The 20,665-nt window shown below is 34.0% G+C and overlaps 1 protein-coding gene and 7 non-coding genes across 8 annotated transcripts; all 8 read right to left on the bottom strand.

Annotated features, from left to right (window-relative positions):
• Positions 1-790: 790 nt before the first annotated feature.
• TRNAG-CCC lies at positions 791-861 on the bottom strand. The gene has a single exon. It is a non-coding gene; the product is annotated as a tRNA-Gly (tRNA).
• Positions 862-2,037: 1,176 nt separating this feature from the next.
• TRNAG-CCC lies at positions 2,038-2,108 on the bottom strand. The gene has a single exon. It is a non-coding gene; the product is annotated as a tRNA-Gly (tRNA).
• Positions 2,109-2,367: 259 nt separating this feature from the next.
• Positions 2,368-2,438, bottom strand: TRNAR-CCU. Its single transcript has one exon. It is a non-coding gene; the product is annotated as a tRNA-Arg (tRNA).
• Positions 2,439-3,375: 937 nt separating this feature from the next.
• On the bottom strand, positions 3,376-3,446 carry TRNAR-CCU. The gene has a single exon. It is a non-coding gene; the product is annotated as a tRNA-Arg (tRNA).
• A 938-nt stretch (positions 3,447-4,384) lies between these two features.
• Positions 4,385-4,455, bottom strand: TRNAE-CUC. The gene has a single exon. It is a non-coding gene; the product is annotated as a tRNA-Glu (tRNA).
• Positions 4,456-5,050: 595 nt separating this feature from the next.
• On the bottom strand, positions 5,051-5,121 carry TRNAG-CCC. Its single transcript has one exon. It is a non-coding gene; the product is annotated as a tRNA-Gly (tRNA).
• A 4,061-nt stretch (positions 5,122-9,182) lies between these two features.
• On the bottom strand, positions 9,183-9,253 carry TRNAE-CUC. Its single transcript has one exon. It is a non-coding gene; the product is annotated as a tRNA-Glu (tRNA).
• Positions 9,254-14,247: 4,994 nt separating this feature from the next.
• LOC109173068 lies at positions 14,248-16,137 on the bottom strand. The gene has a single exon (XM_019322326.1). The coding sequence runs from the start codon at positions 16,135-16,137 to the stop codon at positions 14,248-14,250; it is 1,890 nt and encodes a 629-aa protein (XP_019177871.1).
• Positions 16,138-20,665: the final 4,528 nt, after the last annotated feature.

The raw sequence follows: 20,665 nt of genomic DNA, 5'->3' as shown, positions 1-20,665 counted from the left end.
TCCGAACAGATAAGATAGAGACAATGCGCATTCAGGGAATTGAACCCCGGTATAAGATAGAGACAATGGCAATTAAGGGAATTGAACCCCGGTCAGTACCGTGGAAGATTACTATGAAACCACTACACTAAATGTGCTTCTTTCCTTGAAAGATAAACTTTGTAATCTGAATGGTTATGTCATTCACAGTTTTTATCAAATTAAATTTGCTATATTGAAAAACTTAAACTTAAGATTAAAGTACTTTTTATTGTTTTACTGAGGAACTTCAAACATGATGTCAAACAACTGAAATATTTTTTTTATCAAAAAAAATTAAATTTGAGTTAATCTAACCAAACTTACCACGTTGATGATAACTTAGAAATCTCTTTCTATTATGAAATCAAATTATTTTTAATATATATCTTGAAAAGATCTCTCTCTATTGAGGAAATCAACCTTACCCTATGACCGACTAAGCTACTCATGCGAACAGATATGATAGAGAGAATGCGCATTCGGGGATTTAAACCCCGATCAATACTTTGGGAGGGTACTATGATACTACTACACTAAATGCGCTTGTTTTCTTGAATGATAAACTTTGTAAGCTGAATGGTTGTGCCAATCACAATATTTTTGAAATAAAATTTTGCTATACTGAAAAACTTAGACTTAAGTTTAAAGTACTTTTTACAGTTTTCCTGAGGAACTTCAAACAAGATATCAAACAACCAAATTATTTTTTTTATCAATTTTATACAGTGACCAACTAAGCTACTCATGCGAACAGATATGATAAAGACAATGCGCATTCGGGGAATTGAACCCCGGTCAGTACCGTGGGAGGGTACTATGATATCACTACACTAAATGCACTTCTTTTCTTGAAAGATAAACTTTGTAAACTGAATGGTTTTGTCATTCACAGTAGGGGTGTTCAATCGGTTAACCGTTCGGTTAACCGAACCATTTTAACCAAACCAAATTAACCGAAATTTTTTTTCCTTTAACCGTTAACCGAACCGAAGTTTTCTCTACCGAATTCACCGAACCAAAATTTTTTTCGATTAGTCGGTCGGTTAACCGATTAACCGAACTTTTTAAAGCTAAAATTTAAAATTTTAAAAATAACACCTAAAATAATAAATCCAATTAAAATAAAATACATATCATAATAAATTCATAACAAAATATACAAAACATTAATTATAAACTCCACACATCCATAATTTCAAATTAGTATTTCTATTTATTTTATATATATATATATATATATATATATATATATATATATATATATATATTAAAAACTTCGGTTAACCGTTCTGTTAATTCGGTTAACCGACCTTTCGAACTGAATTAACCGTTAACCGAAGTTTTAAAATTCCTTTAACCATTAACCGAACCGAAAAAGTTTGGTTCGAAAACGGTTAACCGAATTTTGTCGGTTCTGTCGGTTAACCAAAAATTATCCGAAGTTTGCACACCCCTAATTCACAGTTTTTATCAAATTAAATTTGCTATACTGAAAAACTTAAACTTAAGGTTAAAGTACTTTTTACTGTTTTACTGAGGACCTTCAAACTTGATGTCAAACAACTGAAATATTTTTTTTATCAAAAAAAATTAAATTTGAGTTAATCTAACCAAACTTACCACGCTGATGATAACTTAGAAATCTCTTTCTATTATGAAATCAAATTATTTTAAAAATATATCTTGAAAAGATCTCTCTCTATTGAGGAAATCAATCTTACCCTGTGACCACCTAAGCTACTCTTGCGAACAGATATGATAGAGACAATGCGCATTCGGGGATTTAAACCTCGGTCAGTACCATGGGAGGGTACTATGATACTACTACACTAAATTCGCTTCTTTTCTTGAAAGATAAACTTTGTAAGCTGAATGGTTGTGCCAATCACAAAAAGTACTTTTTAAAGTTTTACTAGGAACTTCAAACAAGATATCAAACAACCAAAATATTTTTTTTTATCAATTTTACCCCGTGAACAACTAAGCTACTCATGTGAACAGATATGATAAAGACAATGCGCATTCGGGGAATTGAACCCCGGTAAGTACCATGGGATGGTACTATGATACCACTACACTAAATGCGCTTTTCTTGAAAGCTAAACTTTGTAAGCTGAATAGTTTTGTCATTCACAGTGTTTATCAAATTAAATTTGCTATACTGAAAAACTTAAACTTAAGGTTAAAGTACTTTTTAAGGAACTTCAAACTTGATATCAAACAATCGAAATATTTTTTTATCAAAAAAAATTTAAATTTGAGTTAATCTAACCAAACTTACCACGTCGATGATAACTTACAAATCTCTTCCTAAGCTACTCATGCGAACGGATAAGATTGAGACAATGCGCATTTGGGGAATTGAAACCCGGTCAGTACCGTAGGAGGGTACTATGATACCACTACACTAAATGCGCCTATTTTCTTGAAAGATAAGCATTGTAATCTGAATGGTTTTGTCATTCACAGTTTTTATCAAATTAAATTTGCTATACTGAAAAACTTAAACTTAAGGTTAAAGTACTTTTTACTGTTTTACTGAGGACCTTCAAACTTGATGTCAAACAACTGAAATATTTTTTTTATCAAAAAAAATTAAATTTGAGTTAATCTAACCAAACTTACCACGCTGATGATAACTTAGAAATCTATTTCTATTATGAAATCAAATTATTTTAAAAATATATCTTGAAAAGATCTCTCTCTATTGAGGAAATCAATCTTACCCTGTGACCACCTAAGCTACTCTTGCGAACAGATATGATAGAGACAATGCGCATTCGGGGATTTAAACCTCGGTCAGTACCATGGGAGGGTACTATGATACTACTACACTAAATTCGCTTCTTTTCTTGAAAGATAAACTTTGTAAGCTGAATGGTTGTGCCAATCACAAAAAGTACTTTTTAAAGTTTTACTAGGAACTTCAAACAAGATATCAAACAACCAAAATATTTTTTTTTATCAATTTTACCCCGTGAACAACTAAGCTACTCATGTGAACAGATATGATAAAGACAATGCGCATTCGGGGAATTGAACCCCAGTAAGTACCATGGGATGGTACTATGATACCACTACACTAAATGCGCTTCTTTTCTTGAAAGCTAAACTTTGTAAGCTGAATAGTTTTGTCATTCACAGTGTTTATCAAATTAAATTTGCTATACTGAAAAACTTAAACTTAAGGTTAAAGTACTTTTTAAGGAACTTCAAACTTGATATCAAACAATCGAAATATTTTTTTATCAAAAAAAATTTAAATTTGAGTTAATCTAACCAAACTTACCACGTTGATGATAACTTACAAATCTCTTCCTAAGCTACTCATGCGAACGGATAAGATTGAGACAATGCGCATTTGGGGAATTGAAACCCGGTCAGTACCGTAGGAGGGTACTATGATACCACTACACTAAATGCGCCTATTTTCTTGAAAGATAAGCATTGTAATCTGAATGGTTTTGTCATTCACAGTTTTTATCAAATTAAATTTGCTATACTGAAAAACTTAAACTTAAGGTTAAAGTACTTTTTACAGTTTTACTGAGGACCTTCAAACTTGATGTCAAACAACTGAAATATTTTTTTTATCAAAAAAAATTAAATTTGAGTTAATCTAACCAAACTTACCACGCTGATGATAACTTAGAAATCTATTTCTATTATGAAATCAAATTATTTTAAAAATATATCTTGAAAAGATCTCTCTCTATTGAGGAAATCAATCTTACCCTGTGACCACCTAAGCTACTCTTGCGAACAGATATGATAGAGACAATGCGCATTCGGGGATTTAAACCTCGGTCAGTACCATGGGAGGGTACTATGATACTACTACACTAAATTCGCTTCTTTTCTTGAAAGATAAACTTTGTAAGCTGAATGGTTGTGCCAATCACAAAAAGTACTTTTTAAAGTTTTACTAGGAACTTCAAACAAGATATCAAACAACCAAAATATTTTTTTTTATCAATTTTACCCCGTGAACAACTAAGCTACTCATGCGAACAAATATGATAAAGACAATGCGCATTCGGGGAATTGAACCCCAGTAAGTACCATGGGATGGTACTATGATACCACTACACTAAATGCGCTTCTTTTCTTGAAAGCTAAACTTTGTAAGCTGAATAGTTTTGTCATTCACAGTGTTTATCAAATTAAATTTGCTATACTGAAAAACTTAAACTTAAGGTTAAAGTACTTTTTAAGGAACTTCAAACTTGATATCAAACAATCGAAATATTTTTTTATCAAAAAAAAAATTAAATTTGAGTTAATCTAACCAAACTTACCACGTTGATGATAACTTACAAATCTCTTCCTAAGCTACTCGTGCGAACGGATTAGATTGAGACAATGCGCTTTCGGGGAATTGAACCCCGGTCAGTACCGTGAGAGGGTACTATGATACCACTACACTAAATGCGCCTATTTTCTTGAAAGATAAGCATTGTAATCTGAATGGTTTTGTCATTCACAGTTTTTATCAAATTAAATTTGCTATACTGAAAAACTAAAACTTAAGGTTAAAGTACTTTTTACTGTTTTACTGAGAAACTTCAAACTTGATGTCAAACAACTGAAATATTTTTTTCATCAAAAAAAATTAAATTTGAGTTAATCTAACCAAACTTACCACGTTGATGATAACTTAGAAATCTCTTTCTAAGCTCCTCATGCGAACAGATAAGATAGAGACAATGCGCATTCGGGGAATTGAACCCCGGTCAGTACCGTGGGAGGGTACTACACTAAATACGCTTCTCTTCTTGAAAGATAAACTTTGTAAGCTGAATGGTTGTGCCATTCACAATTTTTATCAAATTAAATTTGCTATATTGAAAAACTTAAACTTAAGGTTAAAGTACTTTTTAAGGAACTTCAAACTTGATATCAAACAATCGAAATATTTTTTTTATCAAAAAAAATTAAATTTGAGTTAATCTAACAAAACTTACCACGTTGATGATAACTTACAAATCTCTTCCTAAGCTACTCATGCGAACCGTTAAGATAGAGACAATGCGTATTCGTGGAATTGAACCCCGGTCAGTACCGTGGGAGGGTACTATGATACCACTACACTAAATGCGCCTATTTTCTTGAAAGATAAGCATTTTAATCTGAATGGTTTTGTCATTCACAGTTTTTATCAAATTAAATTTGTTATACTGAAAAACTTAAACTTAAGGTTAAAGTACTTTTTACTGTTTTACTGAGGAACTTCAAACTTGATGTCAAACAACTGAAATATTTTTTTTATCAAAAAAAATTAAATTTGAGTTAATCTAACCAAACTTACCACGTTGATGATAACTTAGAAATCTCTTTCTATTATGAAATCAAATTGTTTTTAAAATATATCTTGAAAAGATCTCTCGCTATTGAGGAAATCAATCTTACCCTGTGAGCAACTAAGCTACTCATGCGAATAGATATGATAGAGAGAATGCGCATTCGGGGATTTAAACCCCGGTCAGTATCATGGGAGGGTACTATGATACTACTACACTAAATTCGCTTCTTTTCTTGAAAGATAAACTTTGTAAGCTAAATGGTTGTGCCAATCACAAAAAGTACTGTTTAAAGTTTTACTGAGGAACTTCAAACAAGATACCAAACAACCAAAATATTTTTTTTTTATCAATTTTACCCTGTGACCAACTAAGCTATTCATGCGAACAGATATGATAAAAACAATGCGCATTCGGGGAATTGAACCTCGGTCAGTATCGTGAGAGGGTACTATGATACCACTACACTAAATGCACTTCTTTTCTTGAAAGATAAACTTTGTAAGCTGAATAGTTGTGGCATTCACAATTTTTATCAAATTAAATTTGCTATATTGAAAAACTTAAACTTACAGCACGTTTGGTTCACGGAATGAATTTTGAGGTAATAGGAATGCTATTCCATAAGGAATGGAATAGGTAAGGAATAGATTAGAAATTGTATTCTATTGTTTGGTTCGCGAAAGGAATAGACTTTAGGAATTATATTACAGTGTTTGGTTGATTTAAGGAATAGAAATGAAATATGTTTTAAAAGACATAAATATCCTTATAAAAATATGTGATGGTGGCGGTGGTGGTGGTGGTGGTGGCGATGGTGGTGGCGGTGGCGGTGGCGGTGGTAGTGGTGGGGGCGACGGTGGTGGTGGTGACGGTGACGGTTGTGGCGGTGGTGCTGCTGGGTGGTGGTTCTTGTGGCAGTGGCGGTGGTGGCGGCGGCGATGGTGGTGGCGGTGGTGGTGATGGTGGTGGTGGCGGTCGTGGTGCTGGGGTGGTAGTGGTGGTTGTGGCGGTGGCAGTGGTGGGGGCGGCGACGATTGTGGCGATAGTGGTGGTGGTGGCGGCGGTGGCGATGGTGGTGGTGGTGGTGGTGGCGGCGGCGGCGGTGATGGTGGTGGTGGCGACGACGGTGGTGAAATATGATAAATTTATATATATGATAAAAAATTAGGTTAAAGAAAGGGGTAAAAAAGAAAATAGATTCTAAAATCTATTCCTGAGCGTTCAGTAATAGGCTAATACCGGGGGGGCCTAGTAATAGCTATTGCCTTATTTGAGGTAATAGGCTATTACCAGGAATATTATTCCTGGTAATAGAAATGGTTACCAAACAAAGAAATAGGCCTATTACTGGGAATGCTATGCCATTCCCGGCCTATTCCGTGAACCAAACAGGCCATTAAGGTTAAAGTACTTTTTAAGGAACTTCAAACTTGATATCAAACAATGGAAATATTTTTTTATCAAAAAAATTTAAATTTGAGTTAATCTAACCAAACTTACCACATTGATGATAAGTTACAAATCTCTTCCTAAGCTACTCATGCAAACAGATAAGATAGAGACAATGTGATACGGAACATGAATTGAGGAAATAGTAGAGAAATGGTCACATGCATGAAGTCTAAGATACAAAGAGTTTGGTGGCCACTTTTTACGGAAAATCTGAATTAGCTTTAAATGTTATTATTCTCATTATGTTTATTTTGTAGTTCCCATGAATGCTTTTATTATTTGCAACTCTTCAGTTTTCTTAATTGTCTATTTAAACAGACTTTTGTATTAAGATGTTTAAGTTGAATATAATTGAAAGTCTTTGAGTTTGAGTTCTAGTGTTTGTGTTCTTCCTGTTCTCCTTGTCCTGCATCAGTTGGTATTCAGAGCCTCAAGTTCCTAGGCGACAACCGAGATAGCGGCATAGCCCTCTCCACTTGTCACGACCCAAGATGGCACAAGGCGATATCAACAACAAGGGTAACAACCCATCCTTCGGCGGTGACCGTGGAATGGATTGCCTTCGGGCTGCTTTTCAAGTATATAGTGACAATGTTAATCTCGAGTTTCAAGAAATTCGTAACATTCTTGCAAAAATAAATATTCAATTAGAAGGTAAAGGTGCAACTCCGGGCATTATCAATTACTGGAATCCGCCGGCAAAGCACGTGAGTAGAAACAGACATCGACAACATCTCCATTACCATCCAAATCTTGAGCTACACACTTTTAATGGCAATGTGGACACAAAAGCCTTTTTGGACTGGTGCTTTGATGTGGAACACTATTTAGACATGCTGGAAATCCCCCATGACAAGCAAGCCAAATATGTTGCGTGTAAACTGAGAGGGGGAGCCTCTGCTTGGTGGGATATGTTGCAAAATAATAGGAGATACCAAGGGAAATCTCCAGTAAGATCATGGATGAAAATGAGAAAATTTTTGATGAGTAGATTTCTACCACCTGATTATCAGCATTTGTTTAATCAATATCAGAATTGCTTCCAAGGATTCCAGAGTGTCATTGAATACACTGAAAAGTTCTTTTGGCTAGGGGCATGTTGCAATCTCTTTGAAACTTCGGAACAACAAGTTGCTCGTTATATAAATGGTTTGAGATGTGCCATACAGGAAAAGATGAGCCAAAATCATGCTTGGTCCGTAGATGAGGCTTACAATATGGCTTTGCAAGCTGAAGCTATTGTTTCACAGTCCAACCAACAAAAGCCGCCAACAATTGTACACCCATGGTCTTCAAATTATGAGACACTACTGCACACTATTTACAACAATATAATTCTTGCAATTTCCAGTCTGTAGCCACAAATAATGCAGACCCATCTAGAATAACCCCTTCAACAAAGTCGAGCGACGAGGCCACCACACTGATAATTGGAAATTGTTTCAACTGTGGGGAGCTAGATAATCATTGCTCAGACGAGTGTAGAGTTCGAATGTCTTCTAATCTCACAAAAGAATATGTTGAGGATGATGGAGAAGGGGATGTGGGGAATTCAACGTTAAAGTTGCAGCAGAAGTAGGAGATCCTTTGAATTCTTGTATGCAGCGCCTTTTATATGCAGAAGAGAAGAGTCCCAACCAACACAACATCTTTAGTCCCAACCAACACAACATCTTTAGGGCCTACGGCAGCATGTTCGGTAAAGTGTGTAAGCTTACCATTGATGATGGAAACTGCCATAACATCAATTCCAACGTCCTTGATCGACACCTTGGCTGGGAAATTGAAACTCAACAAAATATGTACACAATGGAGGTTGATAAAAGTTATGAAGACATTGTAAGGTGGGAGGTCATTGGTGCTGCTGTGTACGCAAGACAACCCATGTCTGCTAATGGTTACTGGCATCAAGAGAATTCTAGAGATTTGAAGATTGAAGCTTCAGAAAATGTCATGATACAAAGGGAAATCAAAGACAAGATAATATCTACTGGCGGTAAACATAGGACCCGGGCATTTCATGGCAAACAAGTTTTCAATTAGCAGGGAGGTTATGCTCTTTTGACATATATCACTCCAATGAGGTAAACATAGGACTCGGGCATTTCATGGCAAACAAGTTTTCAATTAGCAGGGAGGTTATGCTCTTTTGACATATATCACTCCAATGAGGTAACACTGTATTTTGAGACATAGAGTTTGGCCAACAGACTTTTGGATTGAGATGTTTAAGTTGAATATAATTGAAAGTCTTTGAGTTTGAGTTCTAGTGTTTGGGTTATGCTCTTTTGACATATATCACTCCAATGAGGTAACACTTTTGGATTGAGATGTTTAAGTTGAATATAATTGAAAGTCTTTGAGTTTGAGTTCTAGTGTTTGGGTTCTTCTTGTCCTGCATCACAATGCGCATTCGGGGAATTGAACCCCGGTTAGTACCGTGAGAGGGTACTATGATACCACTACACTAAATGCGTTTCTTTTCTTGAAAGATAAACTTTGTAATCTGAATGGTTTTGTCATTCACAGTGTTTATCAAATTAAATTTGCTATACTGAAAAACTCAAACTTAAGGTTAAAGTACTTTTTACTGTTTTACTGAGGAACTTCAAACTTGATGTCAAACAACTGAAATATTTTTTTTATCAAAAAAAAAAATTTTGAGTTAATCTAACCAAACTTACCACGTTGATGATAACTTAGAAATCTCTTTCTATTATGAAATCAAATTATTTTTAAAATATATCTTGAAAAGATCTCTCTCTATTGAGGAAATCAATCTTACCCTGTGACCAACTCATGCGAACAGATATGATAGAGAGAATGCGCATTCGGGGATTTAAACCCCGGTCAGTACCATGGGAGGGTACTATGATACTACTACACTAAATGCGCTTTTTTTCTTGAAAGATAAACTTTGTAAGCTGAATGGTTGTGCCAATCACAATACTTTTGAAATTAAATTTTGCTATACTGAAAATCTTAGACTTAAGTTTAAAGTACTTTTTACAGTTTTAATGAGGAACTTCAAACAAGATATCAAACAACCAAATTGTTTTTTTATTAAAAATATTTAAATTTGAGTTAAACTAACCAAACTTACCACCTTGATAATAACTTACGAATTTTTTTCTATTTGGAAAACCAAATTATTTTTAAAATATATCTTGAAACTTGTTCCCAAAAAGGTTGTATTCTCTGATCTCTTTCTATTGAGGAGATCAATTTACCCTTATCAAACTTGATATCAAACAACCAAAATGTTTTTTTATTAAAAAAAATTAAATTTGAGTTAAACTATCCAAACTTACCACCTTGATAATAACTTACAAATTTTTTTCTATTAGGAAATCAAATAATTTTTAAAATATATCTTGAAACTTGTTCCCAAAATGGTTGGATTTGAATCCCCAACAAACTTATGATAATAATTTACAAAATCTCTTTCTGATGAAATCTATTTACCCTCCTCAAACTTGATATCAAATAACCAAAATATTTTTTTATTAAAAAAATTTAAATTTGAGTTAAACTATCCAAACTTACCACCTTGATAATAACTTACAAATGTCTTTCTATTAGGAAATCAAATTATTTTTAAAATATATCTTGAAACTTGTGTTCCCGAAAAGGTTGGATGTGAATCCCCATTGAGGTAATCAATTCACCACTATGTATGCGAATAGATAAGATAGAGACAATACGCATTCAGGGAATTGAACCTTGGTCAGTATCGTGGGAGGGTATTATGATATCACTACACCAAATGTACTTCTTTTCTTGAAAGATAAACTTTGTAATCCGAATGGTTGTGCCATTCACAATTTTTATCAAATTAAATTTTGCTATACCGAAAAACTTAAACTTAAGGTTAAAGTACTTTTAACAGTTTTATGACTAGGACAGACGAGAAATCAGTCGCTCGTGCAAACCAACTAAATGATTAACACTACTATAATTAACATATAATCTGTCTGTTTAAAAAAAAAAAAAAAAAAAAAAAAAAAAAAAAAAAAAAACACATATAATCCAATCATTATTGTGTGGACTATACTATCAAATAATGTATATTCAATACACAAGTAATGTACTTTTAGTATATTAAAAATTTAAAATTATATATTGTATTCAAGGAAAGTACAATATTTTAGTACTGAAAGTACATTATTTTGTATAACGTACATTCAATACACAAATTATGTACTTTTAATATATTAAAAATATATTTTTTTTGTTATGGTCCACACAACACTTTGTGCACCATGGTCCACACAATAATTTGCCCATATAATCCGTCTCGACTTTATTTACACACATTAACTTCAATAGAATCGCCGTTCCACTCATCCTCACACTCCGACTTAACAAAATTGTGGAGGAGTGAATCATAATGACTCAATTGATAAATATGGGGCTAAATTTGTACTCACTATATAAAAGGAGCTTCATTTTGAAAAGATAACTCAACTCATGAACAAGCCTGACAAAATTTCAATTTCTACGTCCATAATCACCGTGTATTTCATCGATAAGATTTTTATTGTGAATGTAATTGTATTATGGGTAGTTTTACAATGGTGGCGATAAAAATACATATCCAGCCAAATATATATAAAAAAAATCTTATTATTATTATTATTATTATTATTATTATTATTATTAACTAGTATTTTCACCCGTGCGATGCACGGAATGGAATTGTTGTAATATATTAAGAATATTTAAATCGATAAAGATATCAAGAAGCTAACTGCCGGATTAAAAGAGAGGAGAAAAGATGGAGAAAGAAGAGGAAAGTGTTTCATTGTTTCATTGAAGAAAATGTATCTCATCACCTGTGTACTGATTTCATATAGCTATATATATCACATAGGATATTTACATAGCCTTCCAAGAGCTAACTTCTAACTTCTAAACTATCCTAACAAAGACAGTTACAAAGTTAGTTAGATGGTGTGATGTCAGCTATGGATGGTGTTGATACCCCCCCCCCCCCCCCGCAAGCTGGAGTGTATATGCAATGTAACCCCAGCTTGGAGATGAATTTGCAGAACATATCAATGCTAAGGGGCTTAGTAAACACATCAACTAGCTGGTTGTTGGTGGTGACATGCAACAGTTTCAGCACCTGTTTTTGTAGCTTCTCTCTCACAATGTGGCAGTCTATCTCAATGTGTTTTGTCCTCTCATGGAAGACTGGATTCTCAGCTATGGCAATGGCAGATTTGCTGTCACAGTAGAGGAGGGCTGGTGAATCAGTGTAGGCTTCCAAGTCTTGTAGAAGATAGACCAACCACTGTATTTCACAAGCTGCTGCTGCAAGGGCCCTATATTCAGCTTCAGATAAACTCCTTGATATGGTGTGTTGCTTCTTTGACTTCCAAGATATCAAAGTGGAGTCCAAGAATATGCAAAAACCAGTCACAGATCTTCTAGTGTCAGGGCAGGCAGCCCAATCAGAGTCACTGAAACCCTCGATCTGCAGAGATGATGATGCTGAAAAGAAGAGTCCCTGGCCAGGAGTTGCTTTGATATACCTTAGGATTCTGTGTGCTGCTTGTAGGTGTTCATCAGTGGGGCAATCTAGAAATTGGGATAGTTGTTGTGTGGCATAGCTTATGTCAGGCCTTGTGATTGTAAGGTATAACAACTTCCCTACAAGCCTTCTGTATTGAGTGATGTCCTCAAGAGTGTTACCAGTGATTTTACTCAGTATGGTTGTTGTTACCATGGGAGTTTTGGCTGGTTTGCAATGTATGAATCCAGCTTCTTCAAGTAGTTCTAAAATGTACTTCCTTTGGTTCACAGTAATTCCTTCATTGCTTCTGGCCACCTCTAATCCCAAAAAGAATTTCAAAGAACCTAGATCCTTGATGTGAAAGGCAACATCTAGGTGTCTTTTAATTCGTTGCATTTGATCCAAGTTTGGACTTGCAATGACCACATCATCAACATATACCAATAGGGCCATGAAGTCATCACCTTTGCCTCTAGTGAACGAGGAGGGATCAGAAATGGCTTGCTTGAATCCCAGGCTTAGAAGTTCCTGAGTAAGCTTTATGTTCCACTGCCTGCTGGCTTGCTTCAATCCATAGAGAGACTTGACTAATTTGCATACTTGGCCAGGTTTAGGAGATGTAAATCCAGGAGGTAAGGTCATATAGACTTCCTCCTTTAGGTCCCCATGTAGGAAAGCATTATTAACATCTAATTGATGAAGAAACCATCCTTTAATTGCAGCTACAGCAAGTAAAACCCTGATTGTTGTTATCTTTGCCACAGGACTGAATGTGTCCAGGTAATCCAGTCCAGGTGTCTGAGTGTATCCCTTAGCCACAAGTCTAGCCTTGTGTCTTTCAATAGTCCCATCAGCTTTTAGCTTAGTCTTGAACACCCATTTGCATCCTATAGGAACCTTGGAATGAGGAAGATCAGTGAGTACCCAAGTATTGTTGGACTGCAAAGCACTGATCTCTGATTCCATTGCCTTTTTCCAGCATTCACTTTTGATTGCTTCATTGTAAGTTCTTGGTTCTTTTGCATTCAGAGCATTTATAGCAAATGCCCTGTAAGTTGAGGATAGCCTGTCATAAGACAAAAACTTAGATATGTCATGTGGAGATGTTCTCCTGACAACACTCTGGCAGGCATAATCACCAAGGTAGGCAGGCTTAGTTCTGACTCTTGTTGATCTTCTTGGCTCAGGATCTGTTGATTCTGTGTTGCCAAGACTATTGTCCTGGACTGGAGCATCAGAGTGATTCTCAGGTGGGCCAGGTGAATCAGCTGTGATTTTAGTAGCAGGCAGGATAATATCCTCATCATATCTCAATTGGGACATATCTTCTGTGGGTAGAACCAAGTTGGAAGGTTTTTTGGTTTGTGAGTCCTGGAAAGGGAAGATGCTCTCATAGAATAAGACATCTCTTGACAGAAGAAACTCTTTAGTGTCCAAGTCCATCAATTTGTATCCCTTTACCCCATTAGCAAATCCCAGGAAGACACATCTCCTGGCTCTTGGTGAAAACTTATCTCTTTGGCAGCTAGGAATTGTGGCAAAAGCTAAGCATCCAAACACTTTAAGGTGCTGGTATTGTGGGACCTTATTAAAGAGGATTTGGTATGGGACTTGATTACCTAAAACTGTTGATGGGAGCCTGTTTATTAAGTACACTGCATGTAGGATGTAATCACCCCAAAATTCCTCAGGTAGACTAGCTTGAAATCTTATTGCTCTTGCCATAGACAGAATGTGTCCATGTTTTCTCTCCACAATACTATTCTGCTGAGGGGTATACACACATGATGTTTGATGAATAATACCTCTTTTCTGGTAATACTCTTCCATAAGAAATTCCTTCCCATTATCAGACCTGATGCATTTAATGCTTTTCCCAAACTGTGTGTTGATTAGTTCATAGAAGTTGTGCATAATGTGCTTTACTTCAGTCTTGTTCCTCATGAGATAGACCTAAGTGGCCCTGCTATGATCATCCACCAGGGTTAAGAAGTATTTATGACCATAAACAGTTGCAACATGAAAAGGACCCCATATATCAACATGAACAAGGTCAAAACAGTGAGTAGAAGTAGATGAGTTAGACTGGAAAGGAAACCTTTTTTGCTTAGCCATATGACAACATTCACAAGCTGTGGGCTTGTCATTACAAATTTTATTGTCTAAAGCATGTAGAACTTTTATCTTTCCTTCTGAGGCATGCCCTAGTCTAGCATGCCAAAAACTACAAGTATTTACAATAGGAAAACCAACAGACTTGCAGTGAGCAGAAATGGGAAAAGTAAGGTGATAGAGTCCCTCCTTTAGCCTAGCCACACCAATCATCTTCCCATAGTGTTGATCCTGTATAATGCATTGGTCAGTATGGAAGACTGTGCTGTAATTAGAGCCTTTTAGAAGCTGTCCCAAAGAGATGAGATTATAGTGGAACAAAGGAACACATAGAACATTCTGCAAAATCAAATCAGCAGACAAGTGAACTGTCCCAATGTGTGACACCTCTGCATGGTGTCCATTTGGCAAGTCAACATTAACTCCTTGCACCTTTTTGGATGTGTGAAGTAGGAGTGTACTGCACACAATATGATGTGTGGCACCACTGTCAATAATCCATTCAGATTCAGTGTTAGTACTTGTACCTTCAAACTGACTGTTGGGAATGAAGTTTGCAGCTATGGTGTTGATTTGTGGATTGAGATCAAGTGGGGTATTAGCCCTGGCCTTCTCTTGCTGCATAAATTCAAAGAACCTTCTGCAGTCCTCTTGAGTAAAGGAATGACTGGTCTCTAAGCTACCAGAACTAGCAGATTCTTGCACAGGTCCCTGCACCTGATTGACAGAACTCATGCCCTTGTTTCTTGGCTTCCAACCAGGGGGATAGCCATTCTTCTTGTAACATTTCTCAATGGTGTGTCCTGTGTACCCACAGAAACTACACACAGGTTTTTGCTTCTGATTTGGAAAGGCTCTTCTACTGTTATTTGCCCTTGTGAAAAAAGCATTCATTCTTGTGATGTTATCCCCTAATCCACTGGCCTCTATGTTTACTTGTCTCTCTTGTTGTGAAACCATAGAAAAGGCCTCACCAACATCAGGCAGTGGTTTCATTAGCATAATCTGGTGTCTAGTGTTGGTATAGCTATCATTCAGGCCAATAAAAAAGGCAGATAGCATATCATTTTCTAAATGTGTCTTTACTTTCTCAGCCATGTTGTTCCCACAAGCACAACTAGGAGTGCATTCACAACTAGGGATGGGTCTTAGAACAAGGAGTTCATCCCACAACAACTTCAATTGTGTAAAGTACTCATTTATGTTAGAGTTACCTTGCCTTGTTTGATAAATCTGGGACTGGATCTCAGCAACCCTGAAGACATCCTGATGGCTAAACCTCTTCTTCAGGTCCTTCCATACTCCTTCAGCTGTATTGATCCAAAGGACACTGCTGGCTATGGTAGGAGACAGAGCCCTCAGAATCCAAGACAGGAGCATGGTGTTGCATCGTTCCCAGTAGTAATATCTTGGATCAAGCTTGTTTGGAGCCGCCACAAGCCCATTAACAAAGCTCATCTTGTTCTTGGACCTCAGTGCCATTTCCATGGCTCTTGCCCAACTATGATAGTTGCTTCTTCCTTCTAGTTGAACTGTCACCAACTGCAGAGTAGGGCTCTCATTGGCGTGGAGATGAAGAGGGTTTGTTTGATCATTGGGATCGAAATTCGCAGCTGAACCAGAAGCAGGAATTTGAGTAGGGTTTGCATTTTGGTTTGATGTAGAAGCTTGACCGGCTGGATTTGGAGCTCCTTGCTGAACCATATTAGCAGATGGTGGGCGCCAAGCCATTGCAGCTCTGATACCATATCAAGAAGCTAACTGCCGGATTGAAAGAGAGGAGAAAAGATGGAGAAAGAAGAGGAAAGTGTTTCACTGTTTCATTGAAGAAAATGTATCTCATCACCTGTGTACTGATTTCATATAGCTATATATATCACATAGGATATTTACATAGCCTTCCAAGAGCTAACTTCTAACTTCTAAACTATCCTAACAAAGATAGTTACAAAGTTAGTTAGATGGTGTGATGTTAGCTATGGATGGTGTTGACTATGGATGGTGTTGATAAAAGAGTTAATTTCACCAAAGGTCGCTTATCTTTCTTGATAATTTCAAATTTAATCCTAGACTATAGTTATTAATTATTATGATTTATTCTATGTTATAATTCTTACGTTAATATTCTTACTATTATTATTAACACTTAATTACTTTTAAATATTGTTTTTACCGCTTATATTATTATTATTATTATTATTATTATTATTATTATTATTATTATTATTATTTTCTTTTCAATTTTTGTTAGTATATAATGGCCGTGAGGCACACAATAATAATATAACCATAATTAAATATTCTTGTATTGTATTTCGTGAGTCACAATAATAATATAACAAGAATTAAATATTCTTCAATTCTAATATTCTTCTAGGATTTCTATTACCATCATTAATTATTCCCTAATTTACCATAATTAAATAATTTGACCAATTATAAAGAGAGATTATCAAATAATGAACGGGACAAATTTTTAATTAAAAAATTTAAAAATTCATTAATAAAACATAAGGTTCTCATAGTTTTTTCTTAGAAACTATTTAATAAAGCATTTTTTTTAGAAATTGGTGGGCCAAACCGCCTACGGCTGTTTGCGGTGGATAGATCTAAAAAAAATACGCGATTTCAAAAAAAACATTTGTCCAAAACGGACAACCGAGTCAAAAGTAATGCCTTGCCGAACTTTTGACACATCACAACTTTAACCCAGAATTATTGTACGAATGGAAAAGTAGAAATCAATATATTTTATTGGGAATGGAGATTTTTTAGGAATTGAGCGGGAAGTTAAAATTTCAGGATTTTGTTATTATATATAGTATAGATGTACAAAGGGAATTGTGTTACACTATTTTAAAATTTTAGAATAGAATTTTTACCCAGAATTATTGTACGAATGGGAAAGTAGAAATCAATATATTTTATTGGGAAGAGAGATTTTTTAGGAATTGAGCGGGAAGTTAAAATTTTAGGATTTTGTTATTATATATAGTATAGATAGATGTACAAAGGGAATTGTGTTTCACTATTTTAAAATTTTAGAATAGAATTTTTACCCAGAATTATTGTACGAATGAGAAAGTAGAAATCAATATATTTTATTGGGAAGAGAGATTTTTTAGGAATTGAGCTGGAAGTTAAAATTTCAAGATTTTGTTATTATATATAGTAAGTATAGATGTGCAAAGAGAATTGTATTACACTATTTTAAAATTTTAGAATAGAATTTTTACCCAGAATTATTGTACGAATGGAAAGTAGAAATCAATATATTTTATTGGGAAGAGAGATTTTTTAGGAATTGAGCGGGAAGTTAAAATTTCAGGATTCTGTTATTATCTACTATACTAATAAGAGCCCAAGAGAGTTAGGCCTATAATGGGTAGAAAAAATGGCGGTCGCAGATTTTAATCAAATGAATGGCTCAGATTGATTAAAAGATTGATCAGATTTAAATTTTACACTAAAATTTCCTAAAATACCCACACACCGTTACTAATTCCGTTAAAATTTTAAGAATTGCCGTTAGTTCACCGTTAACTTACTCATTGATTTCAATAAAAAAATGTCTTAGGTTCGAACCACATCCCAATCAAAGTTGGCATAATTAGTACTCTATTTTACTCTTATTAAATTATATAAATAATAATTTAGTAGTTACAACAAAAAATAATACATATGCATTTCTTTAATTTAGAATTATGTGTCTACAATGCCTTTATTCAAAAAAAAAATTTATTCATTATCAATAAATTAAATAAGAGAAATAATTTTATTAGTTATATTGTCTTTATTTTTCTTCAATATAAAAATTATTTATATTCAAATTTATTAATTGATTATATTCGCTACATTGTCCTTACAATTTCTTTATTCAGTGAAAAAAAATTATTAATTATCAATAAATTAATTAAAAGAAATATTTTCATTAGTTATATTGTCTTAATTTTTCTCAAATGTAAAAATTTTTACATTCAAATTCATCAATTGATTATATTCACTACATTATCTATTATCTTTTTTTTTGCACTATTTTTCTAATTAAATATCAAAGTTATAATACAAAATAATGCTATATATTTATTTACCAAGTATTTTATTAATACCATGAAAAAATTAAAAAAATATAATTAATAAAGCCAACCATATTAACTACTTGAAAGATTTTGTGACAAAGAGAGTATTCAAATCACATAACAAATTGAAGTGAGAACTACCTCGCAACGTCCTTGTTTGACAATCAGCAGTTAACGGTTAGCGTTAGCGGATTTGATCAGCGAATTTATTTAATTATTAACATTGGGTAGAAAAAATGACCGGCCAAATTATTAAATCAAATGAATGGTTCATATTGTTCGGGTTTTAATTTTTTTCTTTTAAGATTTTCTAATTTATCATTAATTATATGATTATCCATTTAACTTTTCCGTTAATTCACCGTTAGTATAATTCTAATATTAAAGTCTAATATAGAATTATAACTACACCATTAATCTAATTCTAATATTAAAGTATTAATAGAACTTAACCACAAATCCTAATGTCGGAATCTCCTCAAACAATATTAGTATATATTTAATATTTTATGCCCTAATTTTTATTTGTTCTCCCTTATGTCCCGTATTTGGTTTCAACTATACCTATACAATTATTTTATTGACAATTATAATCAATCTTGACTATATTATCTTGCATCTGTAAACTTAGAATTACCTATTTAACTCGCACGAGCTTAGCTCAATGGTTTAGTGGGTAGTATTTGGGAGAAGAGACCAAGGTTTGAACCTCAGCGGCGGCAGTGCGGGAATTATGTCCAAAGTGGGCAGATTCCTTGTGCGTATCAGCATTTGGCCCTGTCTGCTGAACCATTGAGTCACCGTGATTTACAACTTCCCACAATGCTCTGTCGGGTCGGATTGTGGGGGGCCCTTGGGGTTGGGGACTCAACCTTTGGGAGAATAATTACCTATTTAAATACGCAAATTCAACCTTCAATCATCTATGCATGCACAATTTCAATATAATCCTGCCTTAATATACTTTAAAGTACTTATTTAACAAAAAAACATTGAGCATTATCCTAATCGCGCAATGCGCGTAAAAAACTAGTATATAGTATAGATGTGCAAAGAGAATTGTATTACACTATTTTAAAATTTTAGAATAGAATTTTTACCCGGAATTATTGTACGAATGGAAAGTAGAAATCAATATATTTTATTGAGAAGAGAGATTTTTTAGAAATTGAGCGGGAAGTTAAAATTTTAGGATTTTGTTATTATATATAGTAAGTATAGATGTACAAAGGGAATTGTGTTACACTATTTTAAAATTTTAGAATAGAATTTTTACCCAGAATTATTGTACGAATGAGAAAGTAGAAATCAATATATTTTATTGGGAAGAGAGATTTTTTAGGAATTGGGCGGGAAGTTAAAATTTCAGGATTTTGTTATTATATATATTATAGAATTATAGAATATAGAATTATAGATTTCAGCGGAGATCTCTTGTTTTTTGTGGCAATTCCAAATTCAGTCTCAGACTATCGTTTTTGTTATTTAACATTCTTGACTATCATATTTTATACCATTTTGGTCCTTCCGATGACTTTTCCGGTGAAGCCTATTTTAAGTAAGGGTATTTCGTCTCTTCAATTTTTTAAAATTATTTTTTCAATGAGTTAATTCCAACAAAGGTCCATTGTCTTGGGTTACATTTTCAAATTTAATTCTAGAAAATCGTTTTTGTCATTTAACCTCCAAACTATTATATTTTTGACAGTTTTTGTCTTTCTGATGATTTTTTTTCGGTGAAGTCCTATTTTAGGAAAGAGTATTTTTTTGATGACAAAAAAGAGGCTTTTTTTTTTTTTTTTTTTTTTTTGCTTTACAACTATAGTAAATGATTCACAAAATTGTTGTTGTTTTTTTAAATGACAATATACCTTTGCTGAAATTTACTCTTACTATTATTATAAATTGTAATATTGTTTTATTTTTTAAAAAAATTTATTATTTTAATACATGATATGTGTATTGCACGAGTAAAATACAAGTTATAAATAAAAATGAATGATATTTTTTAAAATTTATTTAAAAAAAAGTTTTTTTTTTTAAAAAAAAAATTATAATAAATAAATACGGTGTCTTTTGGATATCCTATGTAGACAATATTGTGAAGGAGATGGACATGGATGTGGGTCATAACCTGCTCCACGTGCCAATTGAAATCACGTGCCGGTCCAACAGCGCTG

The sequence above is a fragment of the Ipomoea nil genome, unplaced genomic scaffold (assembly GCF_001879475.1).
Source record: "Ipomoea nil cultivar Tokyo-kokei standard unplaced genomic scaffold, Asagao_1.1 scaffold0465, whole genome shotgun sequence".
Classification (NCBI taxonomy): domain Eukaryota; kingdom Viridiplantae; phylum Streptophyta; class Magnoliopsida; order Solanales; family Convolvulaceae; genus Ipomoea; species Ipomoea nil.
This window is presented reverse-complemented; position numbering and strand designations above follow the sequence as displayed.